Source organism: Numida meleagris, chromosome 4 (assembly GCF_002078875.1).
Source record: "Numida meleagris isolate 19003 breed g44 Domestic line chromosome 4, NumMel1.0, whole genome shotgun sequence".
In the NCBI taxonomy this organism is placed as follows: Eukaryota; Metazoa; Chordata; class Aves; order Galliformes; family Numididae; genus Numida; species Numida meleagris.
The window spans coordinates 49,283,957-49,299,394 of record NC_034412.1 but is presented as its reverse complement, the minus strand read 5'-3'; the positions used below and the strand labels follow the sequence as shown (position 1 = coordinate 49,299,394).

At 34.2% G+C, this 15,438-nt stretch overlaps 1 protein-coding gene across 1 annotated transcript in view; it reads left to right on the top strand.

Annotated features, from left to right (window-relative positions):
• The window catches only part of GPM6A (glycoprotein M6A), a 107,138-nt gene extending 92,377 nt beyond the window's left edge, over positions 1-14,761 (top strand). The window contains exons 4-7 of the mRNA XM_021396207.1: positions 5,387-5,540; positions 6,995-7,071; positions 8,322-8,387; positions 12,456-14,761. Of these exons, the coding sequence (XP_021251882.1) occupies positions 5,387-5,540; positions 6,995-7,071; positions 8,322-8,387; positions 12,456-12,608 (450 nt within the window). The 3' untranslated portion in view covers positions 12,609-14,761. The remainder of the gene's footprint in view (positions 1-5,386; positions 5,541-6,994; positions 7,072-8,321; positions 8,388-12,455) is intronic.

The window sequence follows — 15,438 nt, the reverse complement described above, 5'->3', positions numbered from 1 at the left end:
AGGTACCCAGCCTCATCTGGAACGCTGCTAGAGTTGCCAAACGTGTATCTTGCCTAAAAGATGTGTGGAATACCTAATGTTAAAGATATTATGCAGCCTATTGCTACAAAACTGTCAATATAATAAAGAAAATTCAGAAATAAAATATTGAGTATGGTTAATTTACAGGAATGAATCAGAGATAAATTTTAAAATCTCCAGGGAAAACCTATTCATCCATCATTGCAAAGACATCTTTAAACTGAGTGTCTCATAGTTCGTGGATTTCAAAATTTCAATTTTTCATTTTTTTAAATTTTTTAATTCCATTTCAATAAATTGGTTAAATAATCTTCATCATGTATTTGTGATGCAGCTATGGAAATCTCTTCCCCTGCTGCTACCAATAAATCAATTAACAGTAAATCAGAAAGTTAAACAGTCGTTTTATAGGCAGCTAACTAATTTCAGTTTATCAGATATCACATATAGAATTTCAACCTTGAAAGATGCATTTAGAGGAATTTTAGAAAAATATACATGGAAATGAAAAGAGAACACTAATGGTAATCATTGCTTTTAATTTTAGCAAGATCAGTTTTTCATCCATTTAAAATATCCATAAAACTTAAATGTTAAAAAAAACACAAAAACAAAACAACAACAATGACGACAACAACAACAACAAAAAAAACAGTTCAGTAAAATGAATGCTTCAAAGGTTTAATTTCAAGCATTTCATCATTTTCTGGTAACAGATTTTAACAATCCAGAGACTGTCTCCTTGGATAGTATTTAGTATGTAGATGAATCGCAATTAGGCAAACCTGAGAACGTATTTTGACTGTTACAGACTGTCCTGCTATTAAGAGAAATTTGGACCAATATTGCAATATTATTGGCTTTCTTTTTCTCTTGAAGCAGTTGACTTGAATGCCAGCCAAGAAGAGTTAACCACACAACACTAATAACATAGCATGAAGTGTATCCATGTTTCAACAAGAGTCTTGGAGCTATGCCTAGGAATATAACATGTCAGAGAGAGAGAAAGGGTGAACATGTTTTGTAGAGGCAATAACAAAGACCAAGAAGTGAGTGCTAGGAGTAGTGAGAGTCATATTCTAGACGAAGCAGAAAAGCCTTTGCAAATGTGTATTTTCTGTGATTTGTAGCAAATTTACTAGTAATGTCAGAACATCAGACTCTTTCTTCCAGCAGTGTTATTTGTAAAATGAGATAGGCTGAAAAATGTATATTTCATCATTTACTTCTGTCCAGGAATGGGGCATGGAGCATCAGTGTAGGAAATGCTAGTTAGAACAGAACCAAGAATGCAAGAGGAGTCCCTTAGGTTGTGAGCTACTTAACAGTCTTTCTTTTATCGTATTTACATTTCAAACAGAGTGTAAAAAGAGAAAATGAGGATTGCTAGGATGACAAAAGATGATTTGCAACAACTTAAGTACTGATATATCAGTGAGTTTAAAGATATGTGTATGGTCAGGTTTTATTAGTATTGAAATGAAATCTATAGGTGGTCAAATGCAAATGTGATGTTATAGAGATGAAACATTTTAGGAGGAAGTTGAGATCTTCCTGTTCATGCTTCTGAGTTGCCATCAAAAGAAAACTGCAGAAGATAATTTCTGAGTCTGGGAAGAGGTTTGGAAAAGGTTTTTGATTGTCAAGCTGAAAATAAAAAACAAAATATTAAGTACGTGTCACAGTAGATAATAAATGTAAATTAGATATAAACAGAGCAAAGTGTACATCTTTTCATAACTCTGCAGTAATGCTTATGTCAGGGAGTTCATATAAAACAAGTATATGAATGGTCTGAAACAGATGAAATCACATGGCACCATGAGGTTTTTAGAGTTAGATATATTTTCAGGCACTGCTGAATTTATTGCTATATTTCTGTATGTATATATATGATAGGTAGCAGCAATTTCTTCATGCGATAACATGACTAGACTAACAGTTGGAGTTCACTTTATTTCCATTTCAATCCATCTCTTTGTAGTAATAGAACTTTTAAACATGGTTTTGCTGTGTGTGTCTCCACAGTGGCTGAAGTAGTCATAAAATGTTTATTTAAGAGTATTAAAATATTTATAACAAAACTAAAATAAGAACAGTATTAGAAAGTCAATCAAAGTGCTTTTCATGGGACCAGTATCTGTATGTTTTCAAAAGAAAGCAGTAACTGAGATCTTGATCTTATTAAAACAGACAGAGTTTGGTAATGTTTTCAATGGAAACAGGATTTTACCCAGCTGCGACCACCATGAAAGCTGTTCTGCCGGATAAGTGCCATTTCAGAATGTACAATGAAATCTCTGCTTCCTGATGCTGATCTGTGAAGCAGATTTCATCATAAAAGCCTTCCAAAAGGGTTGGTGGCTTGCTTACTTTGATGCATCACGATTCAAGACAGCCCTTATCGACAATGAAAAGCTTATAAAATCTGGCAGGAAGGTTTTACCAGCCACAGAAGTGGTGCAAAAACTAAACTGCTACAAAGGTTAAAGACCTGTTTTGCTAAAACTATTCTCCAATTAAATGAGTTTCTCTATCACTTCCGCTTTGTCTAGTGTGTTTGTCTTCTTACAGTGACAATCGAGATGACCTGAGAACCTTATCATCATTACCAGTGCAATACACAGAGTAGTAAAGAACAAACTGTGGTACCTCTTTAAGATGTTGTACTGCTATTTCATAAATATTTGGCTTGTCATGTAGCAGAATGCTACTTCAAAGGAGAGTGATCCCTTTGGATCTCTGGAGACTAAGTTCTGAATTTAATTCCTGGGGTGAACAGGCTCCTTAAGCGTTTCTTACAAGCTGTCTGCCGTGGAGGGTAGACTGTCACAGCATATAAAATTGTTTTAAAAATACTTTAGTCCTTCACCTATGGTTTTCAAATATATTTGCAATTTTGTCCCATTATAAAAGGAATTAGTAACATTTCCTGTTGCCAGAAACAAACAAATTGTTGTGCAAGGTTAACCTTTTGATTTTTACTGCCCCTAGAGCAGAAAGTGTTGTCGTGCCCAGATTGCAAAGCTTGCCTTGCAGATATCAGTGATAGCATCTTCCAAGTATAACTGTTAATTACCATGATTTAACATGAATTTTTGCATTTCAGTTATTCTTCTGTGAAATGAAGGAAATTTATTTATTTTTTCCCCACTTCTGATTATTACGACAAAAATTTGAGCACATAATTGATCACTGGCTCCTCAGTCAAAGCTGGCAGGAGGCAAAAAATGAAATTCTTCTTTTTTCTAAATTATTTCCTAAAATTAAATCAGCATTTGATTCTCTTTTTCTGAGCCACTAAACCAAATAATCATGTTTTTAAAAGAGAATCCCTTCCATAAACAAGCAGGCATTTCTCTCTGAGTAGGCAGTTCCTATGACTCCAGCCATCATCTGACAGATTTCTGCTGCTCTTATTCTATGCCCCAGGCAGAGGTTGACTTTTTTTTTTAGAGGCTAATGAGCTGTGTTTTTTCCTCTTTGCTATACCAATGCTTTGTGTTATCTCAGCACAGATTTTTAAGCAGGCTTCCTGTTCTGTGCTACAGAGAGATCCTTTCCTTCTACAGATCAAAAGATCCACAAATATTAAACAGAGATTGTAATGCTCACATTAAAGCTGATATTTTTCCTCCCTGTTCTCCCTGTTAGATTATTATACATTACTGCACTGGGCACTATGCTACATTTTTAAAATGTTGTTTAGTTCGTAAGTTCCAGAAGGAGGCTGAAAAAATAAGACCAGATTTAGCTGTGTTTGCCACACTCATAGAATATAAACTACTGCTGAAATAGTTATCTACCAAGGGACAATTGGGAAAATTAATCTGACTTAAATTTTAAACAGGATTAATTAAACTACATTAAATCTCTATGTAAATACAATTCCTCAGAATTAAAATGGCTTTTATTAAATGTTCCTTGGAAGTAAGTTAAGGTAAATCAAATTAAGGTCTCTTTTATTTTGCTTGAGAATGTCCGTCCTATACCATCCTATACCATAAAACTACCTCACCTAAAATTCAAACCTTTTTTCTGCTTTGGATTATTTTTCATGAACAAGTACATATGGACAAGCTATGCCTCTAGCGATTTTCAATACCATTTACAACACTTTATATCTGATCTTATTTGATTTCAAGAACTAAAAACTATATGTTTTTTCCTTTATCATCTCATATGATAAATCTTTCATTAAAATAACTAGAAGATGCCTTCAGTTTTCCCTTTATTACTCTTTAAAGTTTAATTTTAAGAACACTGTGGACCAGCGTATTCTGCTTTCAAAAATAGGTCTTATTTCTTATTCTCAGATTCAATGTTGTTTATATTTTTGCTGTGGTAAGCAGCAAAATAAATGTCAGTGCGCTGAATATTTTTTGTTTCAGCAACGTGTTTAGATTCATCAACCTTTCTGAAACTATCAAATCTTGAGGCTATTTGGATTCAACATTTAGAGGTTGACTTATCTTCCACATTTAGCTGTGTAGCGTCTTCATATCCTTTCTGCAGCATAAAATGAGAAGGTTATTGATGAATGTTTGCTAGTTGTCTGAGGTTAGCAAGAGTGTAGTAGGTTGGCTTATACATATTTTTTTTATGTATTGTGCTGTGTGCCAGCATAACTACCAGCCCTGGAGGCAAATTGAGTTTGATGCTTTCTGCAAGCAGTTTGCTAAACAAGTAGATTGCTATATTCTTGAGTCTTGTGGCTAAAAAAGAAAATGTGTTGAGCCTTTGGGAAACGTGTTACAAAACATGTACTTTAATGTATTCTTTACTAACAGAGGTAAGCACCCTCAGTTGTTCACAATGATGATTTCCCTCGTATTTCTTTTGATCTCAAACTTGATTAAATGTAGTAACAAAATGACAAATAGATGGTCTCACTGATTTGATGCCAGTGAAATTCTGTGGTAGCCACGGATAAGGGCTCGGTTTTTTTAAGACCTGGATTTTAATAGCAATAGTAAGCACAGCATATAGTATTTCACTTTTTGTGTGTGTGTGTGTGTGAATAATAGTAGTAAAACTGATCACTGTTGCCTCTTGTTTTTATTATGGAGTAGTGGTGATGAGGGAGAGGTAGAGATATTCTTCAGAAATTGTGCAGCACTGTCGGTACTTCAGGTGTGGTGCTTTGCATTGATCATAGAACCAAGAGTGACAGGATTGTGGAGTAAGCTTGCGTTTCTGAAATCGTAACTGCTCTGTTCTTCCAGTGAGGCCAAAACCATAACGCTAACAAAGAAAGAAAGAAACAGAAATCCTTTGTCTTTCTCTTCCTCTTCAGTGGTTCTTTCTCTTTCATTTGAGTATCAGTTAAATTCTGACTTACATGTTTTTCCCTCTTTTGCTACAGTTTATTATGCTGACATACATCTTTATGTTGGCTTGGCTTGGCGTTACAGCCTTCACTTCTCTGCCTGTTTACATGTACTTCAATCTGTGGACCATTTGCCGAAATGCCACCTTAGTGGATGGAACTAATCTCTGCTTGGATCTTCGCCAGTATGGTACGTGAGTGAAGGACGCTAAATATAGCAAGATTTCACAATAGGAAATGTCATGTTGCTTTGTTTCCAAGTATCTGAATGTTTCCAATCAATGTTTTCAAAATACCAGTTTCTATGGTATTACCCACATGTTAAGGCAGTTTATCAGAGATTTGCTGCATTTCTAGACCTGGTGAAGATGAAGAACAATACAAATAGGAACTTTCGAAGAGGCTTCTGGAGAGAGAATGCGGGACTACAGGGTGAGGCGTGGAGTTTAGAAAGTATGAAAATATATTTGTTTTTTGGAGGTTGGGGAATCTGGACAAAAATGGTTTTGGAATTTTATAAAAGTCTGAGAATTCTTGGATTTGATGTCTATAATTACTTTCTTTCACAAGAGTGATTGGAGACTAGATACTCTGGCCTCCATGGTTTCTCAGCCCACAGAGCCTTGGGTAATCTTACTCTTCTTGGACACTTCTGTGAGCCTCATTCCATTGTCTCTTTAGCCAAATATAAACATGTGGTATGATTTTCATTGCTGCCTTAAGATAGAAAAATGCTCTATTGCATAGGAGTGAAAGAGTTTGATATATGTTGATAATTTAACTTAACCTGAAACAAAATACTTCACCTTATTGTTTTTAGGAGCAATCTTTTTAAAATGTTTATTTCCCCCTCAGCACAATAGTTGAAAAAGCAATTATCTGTACCGATCTCATCAAAGTACTCATACTTCTTTCTCTCAGCTTTTGTTTTGCTCATATTTATTTTGTTCGTACTTATTTTTATTCCTATTTTTATTTAAAATGTGCATATAGCACTAGCATGTAAAACATATATTCTGTGAATATATCTGTTTCCTATAAATTCAGTTTTAAGGCTCCTTATTTCTAATAGGAAAGAGCACTACTATTTTTCATGATAAATGAGTTATAGCAGTTTTATTCAAGCTAGTCTTAGATTTAGTACTTCAACATTAGCTGGAGTAAGCAGTATAAATTCTGATGATTCTTGCTGATAGAAACCATGTTTGCAATCAAATATGTGTTTGGGTAATACTCTGTTATAACTTCCGGAAGAAGCTTTCTCCAGTTCAACACATATGGATACAATATACAGCACAATTCTCAACATCAGGGTAGAGAACATTTATGAATATCCAACATGATATGTGTACACACTGGTTGCAAATCATTTTCTCATGTTTCAATTATAGTGGTGATTAAAATGTAGAATGAAGACATTTTTTTTTTAAATGGCCAAAAAATTATTGCCTGCATGTTTCTTAATAGAATTTTTACTAAATAGATGATGCATTTGTTTTTTTGATGACTTAAATTAGGACAAAATAATTTTGTTGTTAACTAAATTTCTATGTAGGAGCCAAGAACTGGTATTTCCTGGCTCGCATGAAGTAGGCTGCTATGTACTAGGAGTACTAAATAGTGTGAATATTTATTCTGCTCTAGGTATTGTAACAATTGGAGAGGAAAAGAAGGTTTGTACCACATCAGAAAGTTTCATCAAGATGTGTGACTCGAATGAGGTGAGTAAATGTGATGATATTTTGTCGAATCCGTAACATATGTTATAGTAGGAAGTAACTGATGTGTATGTTTTCTTCTTACTCCTTATGTTCTAATTCTAGGTAGTGATAAAATGGTGTGGAAAATGGAAAATACAAGTGGAAAAGTTTTCCCACTCTTTTACCATGTACTGCATTTAGCCACTGCAGCTTCTCCAGCCATTATTTTCTAAACGCATTTGTATTTTATTTTTGTTAAGAATTTCACTAAGTCATGTATATTTTTACTGTGATGTTTTTGAAAGCTAATGCACCTTGCTGCACAATGAAGAAGTCTATATATGGAATTACTGTTTGAAGATCTCAGTTGCTGCTGTGATGGGAGAATAATGTTTTCAAATGGGTTAGAGCAAATTTTGCAGTGTGTTAGGATAAATGTAGCTCTTTTTATTTTTATTTTTTATTAGGCAAAGACCACCTATTTCAGTACAGCTGAGATTTTTGGTTCTGTTCTTAAATGATAAGGGTAGAAGATGACAAAAAAAAATTATGTCTATCTAAAACAATAAGACAGCTAAAATCTTGATCAATCTGAAATCAGAGTGTGCTTCACTAAATGTTTCACAGGGTCTTACTCCGTTTGCATAAATCTTCCTAGAATGAAGTTACACAATCACTCTTTGTTTATACCAAAAAGCATCTAAGAAAATGCAACCTTTCCTGTGCAGTCAGTACAGTGAGTGCAAACCAGATCACTGAATTGAAGAACAGATGTAATTATTTAGTTTGAGATGGAGTGGGAAGGATAGTTAACTTGGGTTACTTAAATAATTTAGTTGATATTATATCCCTGTGAACAAATTTTATTGGCAAAATTGGGAGGAAAGTAAATTAGCATATGAGCATACAAAAAGCTACAGCTAGCAAAGGGAAACAGATTCTTCTTAGGCTCTCTCTGCCACTAGAGAAACCAAAGATTTTAAGAGCTAGTTAGGTAGTATCATAGCTGTAAACATAAAATATTTTTCAAGGAGGCCTGTTTATTTGTAAATACTTGTTATTTATTAATTTATTTTGTCCTTGATGTGAATATTGTAACAACAATGTCATGTAGTAATTTCAGTCTTTTGGAAAAAGTATTATTAATCACCGGTTTTGTAGAGCAGTGGAACCAGGAAGGTAATCTTTTGTTCTACGTTATTCAGTTTTTTTGTTCAGTTTCCATTTAGTATGAAATCCATAAAAATCCCTTTCTTTGTCCCCCTGTGCAGCTAAACATGACATTCCATTTGTTCATTGTGGCACTTGCTGGAGCTGGAGCAGCAGTCATTGCTATGGTAAGCTGCCCAACACTCTATCTTTTTTTGTCATTTGAATCACTAATACATTCTGATTGTTACTTAGTATCACTTATTCAATTTGTGTGCTATTGGTATAATATCATTGTGTAAATCAATACTACTGCTAATATATATATATTAATTTTATTTCTGGATTCCCTTTGAAGTAGAATATCATGATTACTTTGAATACCATACACCTTCCGGTACCTACTAAGAATTTTTACCATTCTATTGCTATATTCAAACAAGTGTCTGAACTTGTGTGTCTGTCTTATGACCAAAATAATATCCTTTTATGATCTATGCCTTTCTATGTATTTACAGGCTGCTATTTTAGAAGCTAAGTCTATTTGTCTGTTCTGTGCATATCTGTGAATATCTTAGTTTCCCTTTTAGGATGTATTTTTGCTACTTTTATAATGAAGATTACTTTCAGTTTGATTACATTTTTGGCAATGAGAATGTTCCAAGGAATAAAAAAATCGTGAGAGATAGTGCCCTGCTTTTCTGCTGTGTCTGACCAAACATCAAGATATTTTTAGAGTAGGGATTCTGTACGGTATTCCCTGTACTTCTCAGAGAAGTTTTAGTGATGGTGATTGCTTTACTATTACAACTAATATTTTGTCACTGAATTCTAGAGCCATACTTTGCTTTGCTCTCCTTAGAATCACATTTGCGATTCCTGTTGCATTAGGGTTTTTTTGGTCTTCCATGCCATGTATTATATGACACCTTGCCAACAAAGGAAAAATCAAAAAAAAATACATGTTTTTAATGTAATGACATGGTGTTGTGTTTTGGATTTAGGATGAGAAAAATGTTGATAAAGCTCTGATGTAGTTGCTGCAGAGCAGTGGTTATACTAAGTCAAGGATGTTTCAGCTTCTCATACTGGCCTGCCAGTGGGGAACTGGAGATGTGCAAGGAACTGGGAGGGGGCAGAACCATCTGACCCCATATGATATCATGCAAAACAATAATACTGGAGGAGTTGGCCAGGAGGGTTCCACTGTCTGGGGACTGACTGAGCACTGATCAATGGGTGGAGAGCTTTTTTTCTTTGCTCTTTTTTTTTTTCTTCTGATTGAACTGTCTTTATCTAAACCCATGAGTTTCATTTTTTTTCCCAATTCTCTTCCCAACCCTCTTGGGGGTTGTGAGTGGACAGCTGTTTGGTGCTTAGCTGTTGAACTGCAACAAGGAGGTAAAAATGTACTTTCTGTCCTCGGTGCCTCATATAGTAAGAAGAAAGATCCCATGCTCAAGACAGTAGTGTTGACAGTGGGCTAGAGTAACGAAAACATTGTGGGGAGGTAATTTAAGTCACTGGAAAATCAATGTCCTTCTTCATATGTACTATTGCATAAATAATCACAACAATGTTAAGTTGATGAAGTTAGTCTAGTGCCTTTGTATGGGTCCATAATAGTGGCAAAACTCCGTGTTTGTGAAATTTAATACTTCTTAACAGAAAAATGTGATTAAAATACTAGTCCTTTATAAAAGAGAAAGCTTATGAATTTATTGCAACTTTAAAACATTTATCAGACATTTACTTTATAATAGTTTATCTGACTGAAGTAGTAAACATTTTGTATTTTTTACCATTCAGTAATAACACTGTTTTATCCATGAGACTGATGAACAACTGAAATGGTAAAATCACCTCTTTTAAATGGTATTTTGATTGTTCCAGTGATGTACTTCAGTTTATCACATCTGGAGATAGATTTGCAAGACCCAAATTATTTAATATATGTAAACTCTTTAAAGCTATCAATGTGTCATGAAATTTTCCAGAGAAAGCAGTTTGCTTATACATATCAGGACCATCTGTTAGCAAGTTACTTTTCATTAATCTGGATTAAAAATATATATATACTAGAGAAATGTGGGCATTTATTGCAAAAACAAACAAAAAATTGATAGAATTTGCAAAACCGTTTGGTCACAAGTCATATTTTTCCCATAGCTATTACTTTAATCTCTCTTTTGGTCTCAGGTTTGCATGTGAATGCTGATTTTTATTTTATTTTTTTTTTTTGACAGTTAATTAGCTGCCTATTTAGTCTCCAAAGGAGAATGCTCTAAGGGGTTCAAAAAGGGCATATAAATTAGTGTTGGAGCATATTTTTCTCATGTACTTTCAAGATTACATGACAGGGAAAACTTGATTTTACAGAGAGGGAAAATGTCAAATACTTTGTTTTGAAATATTATCACTCTTAGACTTCAGTAGAAAATGAAAACAAGCCTAACAAGTGTTCTTTGTACTATAGATGCTTTTTATGAGCCCTGAACACAGGAAAAATAGCCAGGATTTTGAACCATACTGAATTATGTATGATTCTGAACATTGCTGGTTTTTCTTACGTCTGAGTAGAAATAAAGGGATACATAAATGATTATTGACGTGATGCATGTTACTTTTATTGCTCTTAATGTTGTATCACGTACAGATGTAAACAGTGCCATCCCAAATGTCTGGTTGACTAGTAAGTATCCTACCTGTGATATTTTCCCAAAGCCACTACATCAAAACTGAAGTATAAGATATACATTTTCCCTTCCAAAAAGTTATCTTCTGCCTGAACTTCCGCATAAACTGGGCTTAATTATGTGCAGTAAAGATTCTCTGAAGAGATAGTCAATTGTCTTGGAACAAGTAGCAGGGAAATACGTATGTGGGCTAGTTCCTGTTGCCAAATAGAACGTGCTCTTTTGAAGGATGTTAGATGCAAGTAAGAGGAGGAAAGCAAGTTCTTCAGGCTTTTACCCTGCTGAGATCATGAAATGTCCCAAAAGGAAAGGAAAAAAAAAAAAACCGTTCCAAATTCTACAGATCTGAAAGGTCAACGCATACTTTCTTCTTAGGAAGAAATTTTAGCAGGAATGTTTCATAGAGTATGGAAAGACCCTGCGCTATCTTGCATATGCCTGTAATTGAAAGGTCCTGAGGCAAACTGCGGAAGCTGCCCTATTTCAATCTGAACAAGCCTTGACAGGGCCCCACTGGCTTCAGGCTATTCAGGTCAGGGAAGTGTGAAATTCAATTAGACAGCCACTTAAAGATGACCTCCTCCCTGTGACAATGTTATCTGGGAAATTGGTGTGAAATTAAAAAACAAAACAAAACAAAGGTGGTGGATTGTTTAACTAATAAGTATTTATGTAGCATGAATATTTATTTGAGATTATTTTCTTTTTAGAAGCTAAAGAAGTTACTTCTAGGAAAGTCATCCTACTTACAGTGAGCATGAACTGCAAAAGATTTCAACAGCTATGCCAGAACTTTGGTTCTGTAACTTTTTCAGAGAGAGAAGGGAGAAGAATTGGAGTTTAATGAATGCCTGACTGTGGGCAAAGTATCATAAGAGAAGTTTGTCTATTCTTTTATACTTTTGAAAAGCCAAGTAAAACGCCATGTGAAAATGCAAGACTCTAGTATCATACTGGAATGTTGCCAAATATTTTGGGTCAAGAAATCAGTGCCTACATGGTCCCACTTTCATCACATAATCTTCAGCTGCAAGGTTTTCTGTTTCATGGTTTTTAGAAAGTCAGGAAGGTGTAAGTACACTGCTCAGATACCCTCCACTTGTAGGATTCTCATCTGTCTACCTGGCCAGATATTATTTTTTGAGAGGTTCAGATTTGATTTTTCAACTGAAATTATGCTTTTCAAGGAATAGCACTGGTGTAATTGTCTGGGATGGCAAAATGATTAAGACTTCCAGTCTCACTTTTTGAATTTTGTCAAGAATTTTTTACTGTGAGGGAAAATAAATAAATAAAAAGGTAAGGCATTTCATTCATCTGAATGGAGATTTGACATCATTGTCTCTCATTTGATCTAGTAATCCCAGACCTGAATGCTACTCATGGTGCCAGCTTTTGGATTAAGTTAGTTTGATTTCTTCTTCCTCTGTACTAAATGATGACCAGTAATTGTCCCAGAGTAACACAGACAACAACAAACTCAGCCCTGTAGTTTCTGAAGTTTGAATGTGAATCTGATCAGGTCTGTTGGTGCCTAACTGCATGTTGCCTCTCTTACAGGTCCATTATCTCATGGTCTTGTCTGCCAACTGGGCCTATGTGAAAGATGCCTGCAGAATGCAAAAATATGAGGATATTAAGTCAAAGGAGGAGCAAGAGCTTCATGACATTCATTCTACTCGCTCTAAAGAGCGGCTCAATGCTTACACATAAAAGAAACCTTGTCTTACTTTCTAACATGTGAATGCTTTGTCATTTAACTAAAGGCCATCCAACCATTTCAAAAACAATTGAAAGTGCTTCTCACAAAAGATAGTTTGGGTGACTTACATATCACCCGTGTGCAATTCTTGGTTGTCTAGTACTTGGTTTCTAAATTAGTTCTTAACTTTGTGTGATCATTCTCTACAACAGAGCTCCTAAATAGCCTTTCCTGAATCCTTTTAAGCTAATTAGTTCCACTAGATGAAGGATACTAAACTATTGTCAAATACAAATATGTGTTTGATTTTTTTAATCACTTTGTATGTGTTATGCATAACACCTTTTGCATTGTTTCTTATATGTTTTTGAAAAAAAGTAGCTTTTTATACTTTTTAGTTTTGAGTTCAATAACTACTTTAACTACAGGTATACTTCAAAGGGACCATTGTACATGATGTACAATATATAAAGAAAACACTGATGACTTTCCTTTATATTTGGAAATCTTGCCAGATGGACCCTCATCAACTTGAATGAAGGTCCTAAGAACGTTTTAAGCAATCAAAGGTGCAATTTCTAAATTTGTAATAGTGGGTAAAAAAAAAAAAAAGGGAAAAAAAAAAGAAAAAAGAAAAAAGAAAAAAAAAGAAAAAAGTGCTTCTTATCTTTGTTAACATTGTATTATTATTGATGTTTTTAAAGAATATTCTCTTGTTCCAAGTTCCATGGGTGATAATTCCTGTTTGTATTGTGAGCATGCCGACCGTGGTGCTAACAATGCATGGACACTTGCCTTTTGAAGGAATTCAATACCACGGTTACCTGTTAAAAAGTTATGGTATATAGACAATTGTTACTTAAGTGATATAGTTATCCATAGTTTTTTACAGAATGATCTCTCTTTAATTCAATGATGGTTATGCTAAATTGGAGTTGTTCATGTGATGATGTGAGAAATTACTGCTTAGCTACATTTATGAAAGTAATATATCAAAAATACAGTGACCGTAGGAATCAGAAGTTGTTTTACCTGCTTTAAAAATTTAAATGGATTGCACCTGTCTGAACTGTACAAGATATATTAAAGGAGACTTCCATAAATGTTATAGCTTGGCTTCTAGCTTTCCTACGCATATTGGTTTACCTGTATTATGTTAAAGTAAGGTGAAAGACCACTACAGAGCTTATTATTTGAAAGTGTAGTAATATATTTGAAGATTTATTTTGATAGGAAAATGTTATCAGAAAGATATGTCATCTTAATTTGAAAGAATGTCCTGTATCAAAAGCAAATTCAACCAACCAACCAACCAAAAAACCCTGTTTAAACAAAATCAGTATTATCAGACCAAATTTGATGGATTTTTTTTTTTTTTTTGCCTATTTCTAATGCTACAAGAATGCTGTAAAGTGTCTTTTAAAGTGATGTAGCCTGACAAGACATTTTTGTCAGTGTTAAAAACTTAGGTAGTTCGTGCACTTATTGGACCATTGTGAATTTTCTCTCAGTGTAAGTGCATTTCTAATAAAACTTCTTGAGTAAAACTCTTCTTTGTACTATTACTAGTCATGCATCATCAGTAATTTTTAACAATTCTTGTAGTAAGTAGAGGGTAATACTATAGTTATTTGTGTGGCATGATAATGCATTAAGTAGTATTAGTTGATGACTGATTATTTTTCTTTTGCTTGTTTTGGGGATTTTTGGTTGTGTTTTTGATCTGCGGTTTTGGTTTCTTCTTTGTTGTTTCTTTACATTTTTTTTTTCTTTTTTCTTTCCTTTTTTCTTTTTTTTACACTTAGGCTGTCCTACAGGATCAACAGTTTTCTGATAATGTGCAGTACCAGTATTACAGTTCTGCAAAAAGTATTAGGAACCTCTTTTGGATTCTATATTGTAGTGTTTCAGTTTTGTGTCCTAAAACGTTTGTGCTGATTTTTAAAACTATGTCTTTTAAACTCATGTAATGATGTTAATGCTTTTGGCTCTTCTCTGGTATTAGAGTTTGTATTTTCACAAAGAATGCTTTGTAGCAGGCATTACAATTAATCTGTTTTGTACATAAATGTGCCAACAGCTTGATGGTGGCGTTTTTGAAATGTAGAACAAAGTGCTTGCAAAAATGTAATAAACACACTTGTGTACTTTGTGTACTTATTAATTGTTCGTGCTGTGTAGTTTTTTCTTTGCCTATACTTACCAAATCATTCACACCAGAACCATGAGAGTCCTGTTCATTCAGTTGCCCTTGCTAATGGAGCAGTGTTCATGGTCACATGTATTTTTTTTGTACAGCCCAGGAGATAAATCCTTTAGCAGAAATTCTGAGAACAAAAACTAAAATGAGAAAAAATAAGCAGGAGATGTTACATGAATTATAGAACCACGTCTCTGTCAAATACATGATTAAAAAAAAATCTTATTGCCATGAAAAGTGACAATCTAAAACTAACATTTTCATCCCCTGTCATGATTCCAAGTTCCCTCTGGACTGTACCTCTCACAAATCACACACAGGTAAAAATAAAATAAGCAGCTTTCTTGTGATGTGAGATTCAATTACAGGTAGTATGAGTACTACATTAAAACTCATGATCATTGCCAATGTGTACTTTACTTCAAATCTGTGTCTTAAACAACATTTACTATCAGAAATGATGCATCCTAAGAATAAGAGAGTAAAAGATTTCTAAAAGCAGAATTCATAGCCTGTTAAAAGCAAGGTAGCATGAACATAATTGTTATAATTTTTACCTGTAAGTCATGAGAAGAACTACACAAGATTGGCGTTACCTTGATCTCATTTGGAACAGTTTGCCAGAAGCTGGACTAGTATCA